This window comes from Gymnoscopelus braueri (assembly GCF_963280865.1).
Source record: "Gymnoscopelus braueri genome assembly, chromosome: 17".
Taxonomy (NCBI): Eukaryota; Metazoa; Chordata; class Actinopteri; order Myctophiformes; family Myctophidae; genus Gymnoscopelus; species Gymnoscopelus braueri.
In genome coordinates this window covers 15,571,375-15,586,541 of record NC_137617.1, presented here as the reverse complement: position 1 = coordinate 15,586,541, position 15,167 = coordinate 15,571,375, and the positions used below count along the sequence as shown (strand labels likewise).

At 40.5% G+C, this 15,167-nt stretch overlaps 1 protein-coding gene across 1 annotated transcript; it reads right to left on the bottom strand.

Moving 5' to 3' along the window:
• Positions 1-629: 629 nt before the first annotated feature.
• On the bottom strand, positions 630-9,301 carry hhex (hematopoietically expressed homeobox). Its single transcript, XM_080456405.1, has 4 exons — positions 8,412-9,301; positions 3,530-3,708; positions 2,891-2,941; positions 630-2,078 (listed from the first exon to the last, which is right to left on the bottom strand). Exons 1-4 carry the CDS (start codon positions 8,917-8,919, stop codon positions 1,821-1,823), a joined length of 996 nt encoding a protein of 331 aa, XP_080312531.1. The 5' UTR covers positions 8,920-9,301; the 3' UTR covers positions 630-1,820.
• Positions 9,302-15,167: the final 5,866 nt, after the last annotated feature.

Here is a 15,167-nt window from a genome sequence, read left to right as displayed (position 1 = left end):
GGCGGCATTAAACGTTGTTGCGCTGCGTGTGTGGGCCTATAAATATATACTCACCCAATAATGAATTGCTGCGACTTGGGGTCAGCTATTGCCATCTAGTTTCATATCCATTTGAAGGTTCTGGCAGAAAACTCGCATTTTGTCAAATATTTCCACTTTTCCAAGAGTTTCACATGCATTTCTGGACGTAGCCTAATTATGGGGCACGCAATAGACAGGTGCGTCAGTGTCGCAACACGTCTAGAACCAGACTACGTCGCAGTTGGTGCGGGGTAATTACATGGTAATTAATTACACCTGGCAGGCCTGGCTTAATCCAGCCCTGTTAATTGGCTAATGTTTTCTATTAATAATCTAAATACAACGTAGCCTAACTGACTAATAAATAAGCTTTTCCCAAAAAAAAATAAGTGGAGTAAAAACACATATAAGTATACATTTGTGGAGTAGAAGTATAATAAAACTAGGCTAGAAACTGGAAATATTCAAGTAAAGCTAGTATCTTAATAGGCTACAGGCCTGCTTGAGTAAATACTTTCCACCACTACTTGGAAAACATTTCAAATAACCCAAAATAAATGTAATATTGTTGTATTTAATTCACTGTTGTTCTCTCATGTCACCAGTTTTATTCCACAAACATATGCAAATGCATAAATACAGTACAAGCTACAACCTTAGAGGCAACCTAAATCAACACATTTATGTTGCAGTAAATAGGTTACCTTATCCAATATCACTCGATGCTAAATCAATTAAATGATGTATTTATTTTCAATGGCATAAAACATCCAAAACGATATACAGTAAGACCTAGTGCTGGACGGACTAATCTACACTAATTTACAGTGCGTGTCGACAGGAAAAAAGACAAATTAACAACAGACACAAAATACAGTAGTATTATATCTATGTACAAAATACGAAATACAAAGTGTTTTGAGACTAGCAACAGCCCATGGGCTCTTCAACTACCTGCCTACTAGAAAACAATAGCTGGACATTGACTCATGCTGTATATTCAGTTTACAGTGAATGAATAACAAACAAACAAACAAACAAACAAATAACAAAAAAAGTTCAGTGTTTTAAAATGTATTGTCCTCTTCCTCCCAAAGACGGATAGGCTGCAGACATATTAGCCTATATATAGCCTACCTCTTAAATTGTCCAAAATTACAATTGTAATTTTGACGCTGTCAGTTGATTAATTTCAAAGGCATTCAGTGGGTTATTTTGGTTATGTCGGGGGGAGACCTACACAGTAGGCTAAAACCCTTATGACCAATTAACTCCCATATGCGTCCATTGTCTATTTGTGTACACTCTCTAAATCAGTGGTTCTCAACCTGTGGCTCGGGAGTCGGGACCCCCAGCGGGGTCCCCACATGATTTTTTTGGGGGGTCCCCTGATGACAGTAAAGTGACAGTTTAAGGACTTTTAAGACCTTTAAAAAAAAGAGAAGGAAAGGAAAAAAAAAAGACCATTAGGCCTACTGCATCAAAAGTAAAATCAACAAATTAAAAAACTGGTCAAACAATAACATAAGAAAGAGGCAAACATTTATTTAAATAGCCGATCTACAAACTTGTAGATCAGCTATTTTCATAATATTTATGGAACCGAGTCAAACAAAATGTAATACCTCAACAACTCCTATAATTCCAAAAGCCTGGGGGGTTTCTCTACTCCCCAGTTCCAAAAATATGATCATTTTGGGGGTCGCGGCCTGAAAAGGTTGAGAACCACTGCTCTAAAATGATCACCGAGGATTTCATCTCCAAACGACGGACATAGAAGCCATGAAATAAATGTCATCTCAAAACTGTGGATTGAGCTGAAACTCGTCGTCCTCCTCTATGTCCAGCTCTCTGTCCGTGTCCTCGTGTGAGATGTCCGAGTCCATGTCTCTGTGGGACAGCGGGGAGGAGGAGTGCAGAGAGCGGCTGTGGGACACGTCAGAGACCGAGCCCTGGTGCTTCTGGTCCGGACCCTGCAGGTCTGAGGCCTCCTCGCCTTTACTCCTGCCGGCGGAGCCTCCGTCGTCCTCCACCTCCTCCTTCTTACCGGGATTCTCCTGGTCAAGACATAACGTAGAATATATATCAATGTTTTGAAGAAAGAAAAAAAAATTGACCGCGGACCCCCATCTCAAACATATTTTGTCCCAGGGACCCCCCCACCCCCCCACCCAGAAGCAAAGATTTGAATTACAAATGTTTGCTTTAAAAACATTATAAATATAGTATATCCATTGGCAGAATTTCTGTGGAAATATTTGACAAAATACGAGTTTTCTGCCGCAGAAAACTCGTATTTTGTCAAATATTTCCACTTTTCCACGAGTTTCACATACATTTCCTCCAGTGAGCATATAGGACGTATTTATGGGGCACACAATAGACAGGTGCGTCACAATGGCATATTCGTCTGGACTGGAACCAGGCTTGAAATATAATATTCAAATAAGATTCGCACACATTTTCACGATTTTTCAAAAATAGCAGATCTACAAGATATGAGCTTATATCTGCTACCTTTGAATAGCCAACGAAATCTAAAATGACACAGATGCTTTCCGGTCTTAATGGATTTTTTGTTTTCTTTTGTTTTGTTTTGTTTCTTAGTTCAGCGATGTTGTCAGTTCAGCACCGATGAGGAGGACAGCTCCCAAATCATGCAGCGATTGTGCACAATACGCACGGCTTTTATAGCAAGTTAATAATGTAAATATTACCAAATGCAAATATTGGCGTTTTCATTGGTTAGCAGGTGAATCCCAAAATACGTAGTAACAATCGTTACATTATGTAAATTTTAATCTGAGACAGTAGCCTATATGTATGTAGGTATTTGTCCCTTTTGTGTTCCAACCTTTTCCAGTCTCACCTGTTTTAGTCTTCGCCACTTGGCTCTTCGATTTTGGAACCACGTTTTAACCTACAGGACAAAACAGAAACGAATGTGTTAGCATGTGATCGTTTTTGTCTCAGACTCCACAAGCGTTAAGCATGTTCTGAATAGAACGCGTTCGCATGCAACAATAGCCTAACAATAAATTATAATAACAAGGGACGTGCACCCAAAAGGCCTTCGTGATTTTAAGTAAAAGTACTCATTGTGCAGAATGTCCCATCTCACAAATGGTTTCACAAAGGTTCAAAAATCTTTTGAAAATAGCAGATCTACAAGCTCACAATGCCTTGCATCGCAAAGCATTGTGTGAGCTTGTAGATCTGCTATTTTCAAATGGCCGAAATATAGGGCTTGAAGTGGTTAGTGTGTTAATTAAGTGTGGTAATAATAATAACAATCTATAAAGTAACTAGTAACTAAAATTCTTATATAAATAGTGGAGTAAAAGTACAATATTTTCTTCTGAGAAGTATGTACGTGAGTACATACACCACTGGATTTGAGACACAGTTTTGTTTTTAAAGAAAGCTAATCTTTTCCTCAAAATGCCATACCATACATAGGCCTGCATCATTTCCCCAAATGAACTGAAAGAAGAGTTTCAAAGCTCACCTGTCTCTCGCTCAGTTGTAACATCTTGGCCAGCCGTTTTCTCTCGGGCGGTGAAAGGTACTTCTGGGTCTCGAACTTCTTCTCCAGCTCAATAGTCTGGTCGTTGGAGAAACGAACCTGACCACCTTTTCTTTTATGCAGAGGCCGCTGGATGAATGGAGTCCACAGGAGTGGTTTTCCTTTAGTTAAAATGAAAGAAATAAATATTAAATGTATGACTATCAACATCAAATAGCGCCATACTGAATGTAGGCCTAAATCGAATAGTCTATTAGACAATCATTACAAATTAACACCCTTCCTTCACTCCTATGCGTGATGACAGTAGTTTGTTTAATTTGTTCAACATAAAGAGAGACAACCAAATCAGGTTACTGCCATCGTTAGCTCATATAGGCCTATATTCTTTATTACAAATGAATAACATGAATCTGCCTGGCTGATGGATAAGGCTTTGTGTAATAATAGCAAAGCCAAAACAAATCAAGAATGTTTTCTCCTTCTTTGCCCGTTTCCTTTCCTGTTAATGGCTCTAAAGCAAACAATAATAATGAGTGTGACAGCCTTGGCGTGCTGCGTGCATGCGATGCTTTTAAGGAAGGTCGTGACAGAGTGAAAACTATGGGCAAATATCCGCTCATGTGCTTCCTGCTGGTCTGTGGCCTGATTATAGCCGATGATTGTGGCCTTCACTTAAACAAAGTCGTTCCCTCTTCTCCACCACAAGCGGTTTAAAGGGGTTGTTCACCCCCCAAAATGACCCCCCCCCTATCAATCAATTATTCAACCCATGAAGCATTGAATTCATGGAGATTTGTGTTTTGTTTTTGTCGCGTTCCTGATTCAATATTCCAATATTTGATTGACTGAAATAAATGAGGCCAGGCAAAAGTATATATTTTAGTGTCATCACTGGGAGGACTACTACTGTCCAGGTTATAAGCTAATGTTTTAAATAGAGTATTGCTCTTGGCCTTAAATAAGGCTTATTTACAAGCCTGGAATCCAGACTGATTGCTATGTTCAGCGTCTTTTTTTCTCACTTTGCGAGATGAGAAAAAAGGCAAATCAGTCTGGAATCAGTCTGGATTCCAGGCTATACTTATTCAATTAATCAAATATTGGAATATTGCATTAGGAATGCGACAAAAAAACAAAAACCTCCATGAATTCAATGTTTCATGGGGTCAATGATAGAAAAAAAAGTCATTTAAAATGAAAAATAAATAAAATATACCCGTAACTTGTTATAAGCAAGTTACGGGATTGTTTCTTCAGTATGCTTGTTACAAGCATCTATACTCGATAGTGTCACTTGTCAAAAAGAGATTATTTTCGGCAAGTGATATGCGATGGAATATAAAATATTAAGGGCTAGCTGTGATTTAGAGAAATGTTAAATTCCCCTCCCGAAAGTAAACGTCTAAATTAACCTATAGCCTACAGTTCAGTTCCTGCAGATGTTCTGATCATCAAAAAAACTATTAAAAAAAACAACTATTTTTTTGGAAGATCCAAATTTGATTGACCTTAACGTTATATTATTCTAGACCGCCCTAAATTAAAAGGAAACTAGCACTATTAGGTCTATATTAAGGGGCCTATTAAAAATCCTAAACAAACATATAAAAAATAACCTGCATGGAATAGCCTACGCCTGGCTCTATCTGGGGGGCCATTAGCCATACATGTCTTGATGTGCCCGTTTGTTCGTTGTCTCTTGTCTGTGTGTCTTTGGTTTATTTTTAATAAAAGAAAGTCAGTCACATCACATCCTCGCTGGCTGCCCATGCACCAGTCAGCCAGAGGAAGTGCAACACTATGTGCAAGAACGGATCCCGGGCTATCAGAGGCCGAGTGTTTCCTGAATATGTCTGTATTGAGGATGTCGATAAAATAATCAGCAACGTGCAGCGGCCTCCCGAGGAAGCGGCTGGCCGGGGGTGGCCCGGGTTGGCCCGGGTTGGCCAGGAAAACATTTAACAGCTTCTGAAACCAGATTTACTCCTATCGAGAGGCTCACAGCTTCCTGTATGAACGGAAAAAGGGTCGACTGACTTGTTTCAGCACTGCGAATACCAAAACGCTCGCCCCAAAACACAGTCGCCCCCGGGGCAAATCCGGTGACCTCGGAACAGTTGCCACCTGGTATTTCTAAACATAACTTCAGTAAACTATGCCTAAACCCAGTGGTGTGTTCTACCGTGTTACGCTCTATACCAGCCGCATAGGCTGGAATACAAGTTTGACTGGGCCTGGCCAATGCTGTGCAGGCACATTTTTTTATTATTAATTAATTAATTAATTAATTAATTCATATTTTTGCCTTCAATTTTTTCAAAATATTAAGTCAGTTGTCTTTGAGATTGACAGGTGTCGCAATGTCACCGTTGATTCCCAAATATAAACTATAATTCAAACGACCATATAACAACATTAACAACACACTCTCTCAGCCTTTACTAATACTGTGTTGATAATCTACTGGTTCTGTGTCAACTTCTGACTTGTAGCATGTGGGGGCACACACACACACGCACACACACACACACACACACACACACACACACACACACACACACACACACACACACACACACACACACACACACACACACACTCACACTCACACTCACACTCACACACAGTCTCACACACACACGCACACGCACACGCACACGCGCACACACACGCACACACACACACACACACACACACACACACACACACACACACACACACACACACACACACACACACACACACACACACACACACACACACACACACACACACACACACACACACACACACACTGACAGACTCAACAGCTAGTCCCAAGTCACATCAACTCTGTAACTCAGGACCATTATCCATTCTCTTTTGGACTGCTTCATCTGACAGTAGGCTGGCCTATGCCTATGACTATAGTAACGGATCACACAATGGACCATTGATTTGCACGAGTCGTCTTTCAGCTAGACTGGGCAAGAGCTCCATTGACTGGGCCAAGGCCCGAGTGGCCCAACGCCCAAAAGTGGCCCAAGTGGCCCATGCATGCAGATTTTTTTGAATAAAGCATAACCCTCTACTAACCATTCATCCATTGACCATGCGCAAGCATAACCACGACTACGCCCAGGGAATGATTATCGTATGCCTTAGTTCTAACCTTATCCTCAGTAAAACAAATACACGAATACAAGAACCGCGGGGGGTGATGGGGGTGAACGTGTTTTGGGGCGAGTCTTCCGATTACCAGCGCGAACTGCTGCCTGTGCAGCAGAACAGAGAACAGTGGGGGAGGAGAGAGAGAGAGACGGTTCGGTAGACACATGCACGCACGCACACACACACACACACACACACACACACACACACACACACACACACACACACACACACACACACACACACACACACACACACACACACACACACACACACACACACACACACACACACACACACACATACACACACGCACGTCACGTGCGCGCGCACAGAACGACAATGCAGCGGTGAAATAACAAGTGATTTAGAGCCCAGTGTGTTTTAGTCACTGGCTGAGCTGGTCCTCAGATGTTCCAGAACAATGGGACGCAGGAAGACGAGTCAAGGCTGCCACGGTCACCCCCATGCAGACTGAATGGACAAGTCTGGTGTTGTTGGAACACAAGTATGTGTCTGTCACAATAAAGGCATGATCAACCACCCGTACAACTTGAAGTAGGCTTAGGAGGACCTCACTTGTCGAGACTATACTTTTTGGTAAAAAAATAAAAATAAAATAAAAAGTGGCTAAGGAGTTTCTATGCTAATAAAAAGCATGCTATAATAACAATTATGCACACATGCAAAATGCATTCAGTAAGTTATATTAACAGCTAATTAAGGGGTCATAAGCATGTGGTGAAAAATCACTGTAATCACCTCGTTTTTTATTTATTTTTTTACTCGGTAAGCATTGTAAAGTTCGCATTGTGCAAACATGATGTAGCAACAGAGCTCAGACATGCATGATGAAGCAGCACGAACACACACACACACACACACACACACACACACACACACACACACACACACACACACACAGGGCTTTTCTTCCGCATGTGACCAAGCAAGCAGTATAGAGGCTGAGAGTGAGAGTCACTCATTCTGCAAATATGGCGAAAACAGATAACGATACTGTATACTGTATATGATATGAAAGTATTTCCCCTGAAGATCTGTCAGAGTATAGTATAGCCATCCCACTAGAAACCCAGCGAACATGAGGTTGCCACAAGGCCATCAGTCGAATATGTTGTCAACATGCTTCACGTCTTCATCATTATTTGAACATTCTGCAGGTTGATTATTGATCAGGCTTTTATTATGACATTTTATGTAGAGTAGCCTAAACACCACGACTTCGTTGAAGAATGCGCATAGACAACGCATTAAGACGTTTACGCATGGACTGTTCATTTACAAAGTGAGGTACAAAAAGTTTCATTTGTATAGCCGATCTACAAGCTCACAATGCGTCGCGATACCAGCATTGTGAGCTTGTAGATCTGCTATTTGCAAAATATTTTTTTATACATTCTATATTTGGAAACTTGTGTCATGGGACATTCTGCAAAATTAGTATAATTTCCACTTTTGGTACACGTTTTTGATACCAAACTATTGTACTTTTATCAAGTACATTTTTAATTCCAGACTTTTAATTGTAACAGAGTATTTCTACATTGCAGTATTGATACTTTTACTTAAGTAAAACATAAACATGTGAGTACTTTTTCCACCATTAGCAAATACACAAATCAGCAATAGCTCCGTCGGAGTCCAGTCAACAGTTACACACGCACTAGGATTATTGTGCCATATAACTTACCGAGAGGGTCGTGCCTGAGCAGTGCGTGCGCGTACTCCCCCATGGACCTGTGGTGATGGAACGGGTAGATGGAGGTCGCGAAGGCTCCCGCGGAGGCGTAGCTGGCCGTCAAGGCCGCGGCCGCCGCGGCTTGGTGGTGGTGATGGTGATGGTGTGACAGGGTCGGGTGGATGGGCGTGGGTTCGTAGATGTGCGTGCGGTACGGAGAGGGCGCGATCAGACTCGTGAACGACGAGTTGGGAGACGGCAGCAGGGTCGGCGTGGCGCCGGGGACCACCTGATGATGATGATGATGTGTTGAAGAGATGGAGGATGAGGAGGACGAGGAGGAGGACGAGGAGGAGGTGGGAGAAGGAGAAGGAGTCGTCGCCCCGTTCCTGCCGAGGATGTCGTCGATATAGAACGGGGTCGGGTCGCGGTGACTGGGCTGGAGGGGAGTCGGTGCGTAAAAAGGAACGCTCATGATCGTCGGGGACGCCGCTGAGCCGCTGTGGTGATGGAACTGCATGGTCTTCTGATCTTCTACAGAAGATGAGACAATCCAGTGCCACCGTTTGGCTGTGACTCCCTATATATCTTCTCTCTTTCTAGGCTGATGTTTTGTTTAAAAGGCTGGTTTGTCCACAGACAGTATAGGTGTAGGCTATAGCCTATTTCAGTATAGACCAGCGAAGAACCCTTTGCCAAAAAACTCCAAAAAGTGCTGGTAGAGTATTCTACAGGAGGACACTATAGGCTATAACTTCCACAGTAGACGTCCTCTTCAGAGCTGCCTTTATTCTATCCGCAAAATACGTGAAACTATACCAGCAGACAAGGTTAGTGTGAGTGTGTTTGTTTGTGTGCGTGCGTGCAGTTAGTAGGCAGGCTACCCATCGGAGTGGCACTCACCAGGCAGGGTCTAGTGGTGAGTATAACAAACGGTTTGGGGCCGTTGCCTCATATCTGAGCTGCATGTGGAGGAGGAGGAGATAACGGGACGGCAGACTTCCTGCAGGTGGCCAGAGGCCAGTTCTGATTGGCTCACAGCTTGACTGGACTCCCACGGTGTGAGTTCTTTTTTATTACTAGGTTTTTTACCTGGACAGCCAAGCACAGGTCTTCTCCTCATGATCATCATCATTAATGTTATTAGGCTTATTATTTAACTCTGAGCTTAACACTGTTTATTATTATTATTATTATTATCATAATTATTATTAGGCCTGTTATTATTAGTATTCTTATTATTAGCATAATACTGACTACTACTACTACTACTACCAATAATAATAACAGGCTATTATTCGGCTATTGTTAGGCTATTATTATTGTTGTTGTTGTTGTTGTTATTATTATTATTATTATTATTATTATTATTATTATTATTATTATTATTATTTGTAGTAGTAGTAGTATTAGTATTAGTATTAGTATTAGTATTATTAATAGCATAATACTATTAATGATAATAATAATAATTATTATTATTATTATTACAACAGGCTATTATTAGGCTATTATTAGTTATTATTATTGTTGTTGTTGTTGTTGTTGTTGTTGTTGTTATTGTTATTATAGAACAGACACGTGACGTCTCTAGAAGGATGTCTACCATGCCTAGACAGATAGCCTATCACGATGTGACGTTTAGGGTTTTCTACGCATGGCTACAAATCGTTGTAGATTTGCCTAGTCACACACAGTGTGAATGTTATCTGTAACGATGCAGCTTACAATACAATTAATCACAATGGACACCTGCGCAAACATCTGTACTACTAACGGTATAGAGTGTTGAGTGATTAACTCATGATTTGAATGAATGCTGGAGGAGGCTTTCTTGTGAAGCGTCCTCCATCAGTAGGCCTGTTATCGTGATGATAATAACGCTATAAACTTTAGTCACTCTAATGGCTCACTAAGTTGGATCATTATGCGCCCATATCGTTTCCCCAGATTGGTTAAACAGTAACGAATGACTTCTCTGTTTCAATGTTATCAAGCATCGCTAAAAACCGTCCCGCTGTCTCCAATTCAAATGACACACACATGCATGCAAAGTCAAATCCTCAGTGTTCGTTTGACATAGATTGAAGGATCCATTTGGATACATTTGTAGTGAGTTTACAAATGAAATCGATAACTAGCCTATTGGCTAATAATAATTATTATTATATTGTGGAGGTAGATAGATCATAGGCTAAATCTAAATGTATTTGACCGCAGAACACCATCTGAAATGTTTTTTCTAGAGTCTTGAGACCCCTGTGAGAGAAGATCATTGTGTTATTTGTTTTCAAGGCCCATTCCAAATTGTTCACAATGTTTCACATTTAAAAAAAAATAGCGGATCTACAAGCTCACCACTTTGCATCATTGGGTGGCGATGAGCTTGTAAATAGGCAGTTTTCGAATAGGGTATAGCCTATTAAAGGTTAAACTGATTTGACCCCTGGAGCCCCATCAAGGACCACTGGGTCCCCGGACCACACTTTGAGAACCACTGTTTCTTACAACTGGCCTATGAAGGGTTTCAATTAGACCTTATACCCTACGGTTCAACGGTTCGATCTCGTGCGTCTCAGAAGTGTCATCACTCATAACCTTTTCAGGCCGCGGCCCCCTAAAATAATCATATTTGAACTGGGGACCCTCCACCCTGACAAGCACTTGGAATGTAGGAGTTGAGGCATTAGGCTACATTTAGTTTGACTCGATTCCAGATAAATGTTGTGAAAATAATTGTTGCCTCTTTCTTATATTATTTGACAATTTGGCCAATGTTTGACCACTTTTTATGGTATAGTTTGTTGATTACTTTTGATGCAGTAATGTTTTTTTTTCCCTTCTTCCTTCAGCCTTAAAAGTCCTTGAATTGTTACTTTACTGTCATCTAGGGACCCCCCCAGAATCATGTGGGGACCCCCCCTGGGGGTCCTGACCCACAGGTTGAGAACCAATCCCCCAACTGACAACTTTCTAACGATTAGATGTAGATAAATGGACACAGAGAGCAAACAGGAGGATATGATTGAGGAACCTTGAAGACGCATCGCTCAACATCAAAGACAATCAACTAAATGGCTAATATTTGAATTGGGACAATCATTGCAGGTCATTGATCCGCCCCGCCCCTCCGTGGCGTCAGACTCCTGTCCAGAAGCATGTTGATGACTGGACAGAGGAGAGCTTTGGTCACTGTTCTGGCGCCGGATAGACCCAAAGCAAACACAAATAACCTTTTAATACTCATAAAACACCTTTTAGAAATAATGCATTGGATGGGAATCATATCGCCACCCTGCTTGACAGTGATGCTTGTGAGCTATAGAGCGGCTAGTTTCAATGTATAAAATAAAAGTGGTAAAGTGGTTTTAAAATGTAATAATTTATATCTGCAACGTAAATTAACTAAACTATTCAAATTGTAGTCGAGTAAAAGTACAATATTTGCCTCCAGATGTAGGAGTTGGAGTAGAAGTAAAAGTATTGAAAATTGGAAATACTCCAAAAGTAAAAAAACACCTCAACATTGTTCTTAAGTACAGTACTTGAGTAAATGTAGCCTACTTAGTTACTTTACACTAAGACAATATCTTGAAAAAGCAATAGGCCATTAGGCCTACGCAGGCTTTTTAATATGAGAGCTCGCTTCTGTTGAGAGATTGGTCACCAGTTGGGCTCATTGGACGATGGAGCAAATCCTCTGTGGATTTATGCAACTCAGAGAAGAACAAACAAGGCAGATTTATTTTAATGTGTAAGAGCTTAACATCGGACCCATTATGAAACATTCTGATCAAACAAAAAGTAGACTATGTGTAATTGACCAATCAGACTCAGTGGCGTGGCGCACCCACCATAGAGGCAGGGCAGGCGGCCGCCTGCCCAACTAAAATCTAGCCTCCCCTAGAAAATAAAGTAAAAGACTGAAAAACAGTCAGTGAAAAAAATCCAAAGAGAATAGTGGCCGTCGGACCTCCTCGTCCATTCACGCGGGCAGGCAGCCAATCACTACCGTATCCATTCAGCAGAGCGACGTCGCCTATAGTGATGCAAATGTATGCCTTTATCTTCATGGGGTGGCAGGAGTGCCAGGTGTGGGGGTCTGGGCCATCACCTGTACTCACCTGGCATAAAAGGGGCTCTGAGTCTGAGAGCAGCTTGAGCCATTAAACTACAACATGAAGAGACCACCGTTGGATAATTGATTGATTGATTATACTTGCATATTGTTTTTATTAATGTTTTTCAGTTTTGTAGTCAGTGTAGTGTTGTTGTTAACTTGTTTCCCCCAAGATTCCCCCCCGACATTTTCCCCGAGTACACCCCCCCCCCCTTCGGAGGAGGGGGGGGAGGGGTAAAGAAAAGAATCTCGCCTGCCCTAAATGTAATTTCTGGGAACGCCACTGATTTATTGACCAATCATTTTGACGTACACAAAGCCTTGTTCGAGTAATATATAAAATGACCGGGACATGATCATAATTCAAACTTCTAAATTCTCTTACAGACACAAAAGTACGGTGGTAATATTTCTAATATTTAGAATGTCAATTTTAAAAGGTAAAACAAAAAAAATCTTGAGGGAAACCCCAATAAAACATCTAAAAATTAATCAGATCGTGAACCACAGCATGCAGTGTTGTTCACTCACTGATATTTCAAAAGATAATTTACAATTATAGGGCAATAAATGGTATTAGGAACCAATGTCTCTCAAATCATGCTAATCATTTAAATCCTCCACGCACAAAAATCAAGAAGTTAGGAGAGAGGAATTGGTGCAATCAAGTTCCATATCCATGTCAAAATCAATGACAGATCACTATTGTGGTTACATGAGGAACCTATAAAAAAAACTATTGAAGATCAGAAAGTAACTTGTGAAAACATGCCAATCCAAAACCAAGCAAATACACAGTAACAAGAAAAAAGAAAAAACAGATTGGACAAATGTAACCAAATGGCTCCATTTTGTATATTTATATACACTTACAGCAATGTTCAGTCCTTTGATGTTGATTGCCTCTATGGGACTTGGAAAGATTGGTTCACAATAGCATCAGTTTTGTAAAACAAAACCTCCCTTTTTAATATAATGACTTCCTGCAGGTGGCAGAACCTTCCTGTCTGGAATACATGTACAGGCAGATCAAAATGCACAGTAACTGTAAATGTAGGCCTACTCAATTTCCCTGTCTGCCAATGAAATGGTCCAAAGCAGTGGTTCTCAACCAGTGGTCCGGGGACCACCAGTGTCGTGGTCGTTCCAGGTGGTCCAGGCAGCTAAATGATGGAGAGTTGGTAACCAAATGGACAGATCTTTAATTGAGAGTGTCAAATGAAACCAAATGTAGGCCTACCCTTACGGGTCCATTTGGTTTCATTTTACGCTCTCAAAAGTTCAATTATTGTTAAACATCTGCATTACTTAATTAAGAATCGATCAACGTTTGCCTGTTATACAGCATGGAATTGTGGACAAATTCATATCCAACGATAACAAAATATTCTAAGTCTTAGATCTAAGAGTCTAAATCTCATCAAACGGTGGTCCGTGGCTCAAATGCCCAATAAATAATGGACCATGATATGAAAAAGGTTGAAAACCACTGGTCCAAAGCACAGCAGTAAAACTTTGAAAGGTCCTTTTTCCTCTGCCAAGGTTGTGTAGAGCTCCCCCTGGTGGGGAAGTTTGTGTCTGTCTCTGAAATAAGTTGGATTTACAAAGACTGGATATTTTCTTTGTACTTTGCAGACAATTAGATAATCATATGACTATCCAAACAAAGACACAAGGACTATCTTTTATTTTTGTTCAGTAAAGCTGCTTTCTAACAGACATTGAGCAAACTTAAAAAGCACATTTTATATCAAGTAAAGCTCAAAGGCCCCTTACTAGCTGCAATGATCCAGCATAAAATCCTGAATGTTAATTTAAGTCTGAGAGTAGAAATGGTACCAAATGGATTTGACTGTTTACATAATATTCATGTTAAGCACCAGTGGACAAGACTGCTGGCTGTATGTCACGCTAACTCTATATTAAAGAGAAACCACCTAAACCAATCCAGTTATCTGGCCTGTTTCTAGCTAGATACTCTTGTCAAAAACTCTCATTAATGATTGAATCAGTCATGATCTGTTTCAGGACTGTGTGAAACTTCTTAATGAAACCTCTCCACTTAATTACACTACAGTAGCTCTCATAAATGACAAAGAATGGTGGTGTGGCACTAAACCCATAGTTTGGTAACGCTTTAGAATAATCATCTCTTAGAATATATCATTCACAAACTGTTAGTCAAGTCAATGAGTTGTTAATGACTTGTTAAATGTTTGATAATTGGTTAATGATGGCTAATAAATAGTTAACAGATCATGAACAAGAATACATAAAAAATAACAAAATCTATCAGCTTGATGGTATTTGATAGTGTTCCAGTTCCAATTTTGTTTTTGTTTCATCAATTATTTCTCTAGTTTATCTTGAATCCATTATCTCTCCTGATTGTCAAAAATTGGCACCCTGATCTGAAAAAAAAAAATGAGCTGGAGAAATGGGAGAACCCTGTTTCACTTATTTGAACAACAATTCACTTATGTCTCCTTTAAAAAGTAACAGATAATATTTTGATGCTATCATCTGTACATGTTGTCTGTTGTCTCTCTTTGCCAATGGAGAGAGGTATTTGCAACTATGTCTGTATATATGGCTACACATCAGTGTCCAATTTGTTGTGCCATCTGCTTCAATTAACTTTAACAATG

Coding starts and splice junctions, on each gene's coding strand:
- hhex (XM_080456405.1), bottom strand. CDS start 8,919: ATGCAGTTCCATCACCACAGCGGCTCAGCGGCGTCCCCGACGATCATG. Junction 3,709..8,411: donor GCTCAGGCACGACCCTCTCG/GTAAGTTATATG, acceptor TTTTAACTAAAG/GAAAACCACTCCTGTGGACT. Junction 2,079..2,890: donor AGTGGCGAAGACTAAAACAG/GTGAGACTGGAA, acceptor TGTCTTGACCAG/GAGAATCCCGGTAAGAAGGA.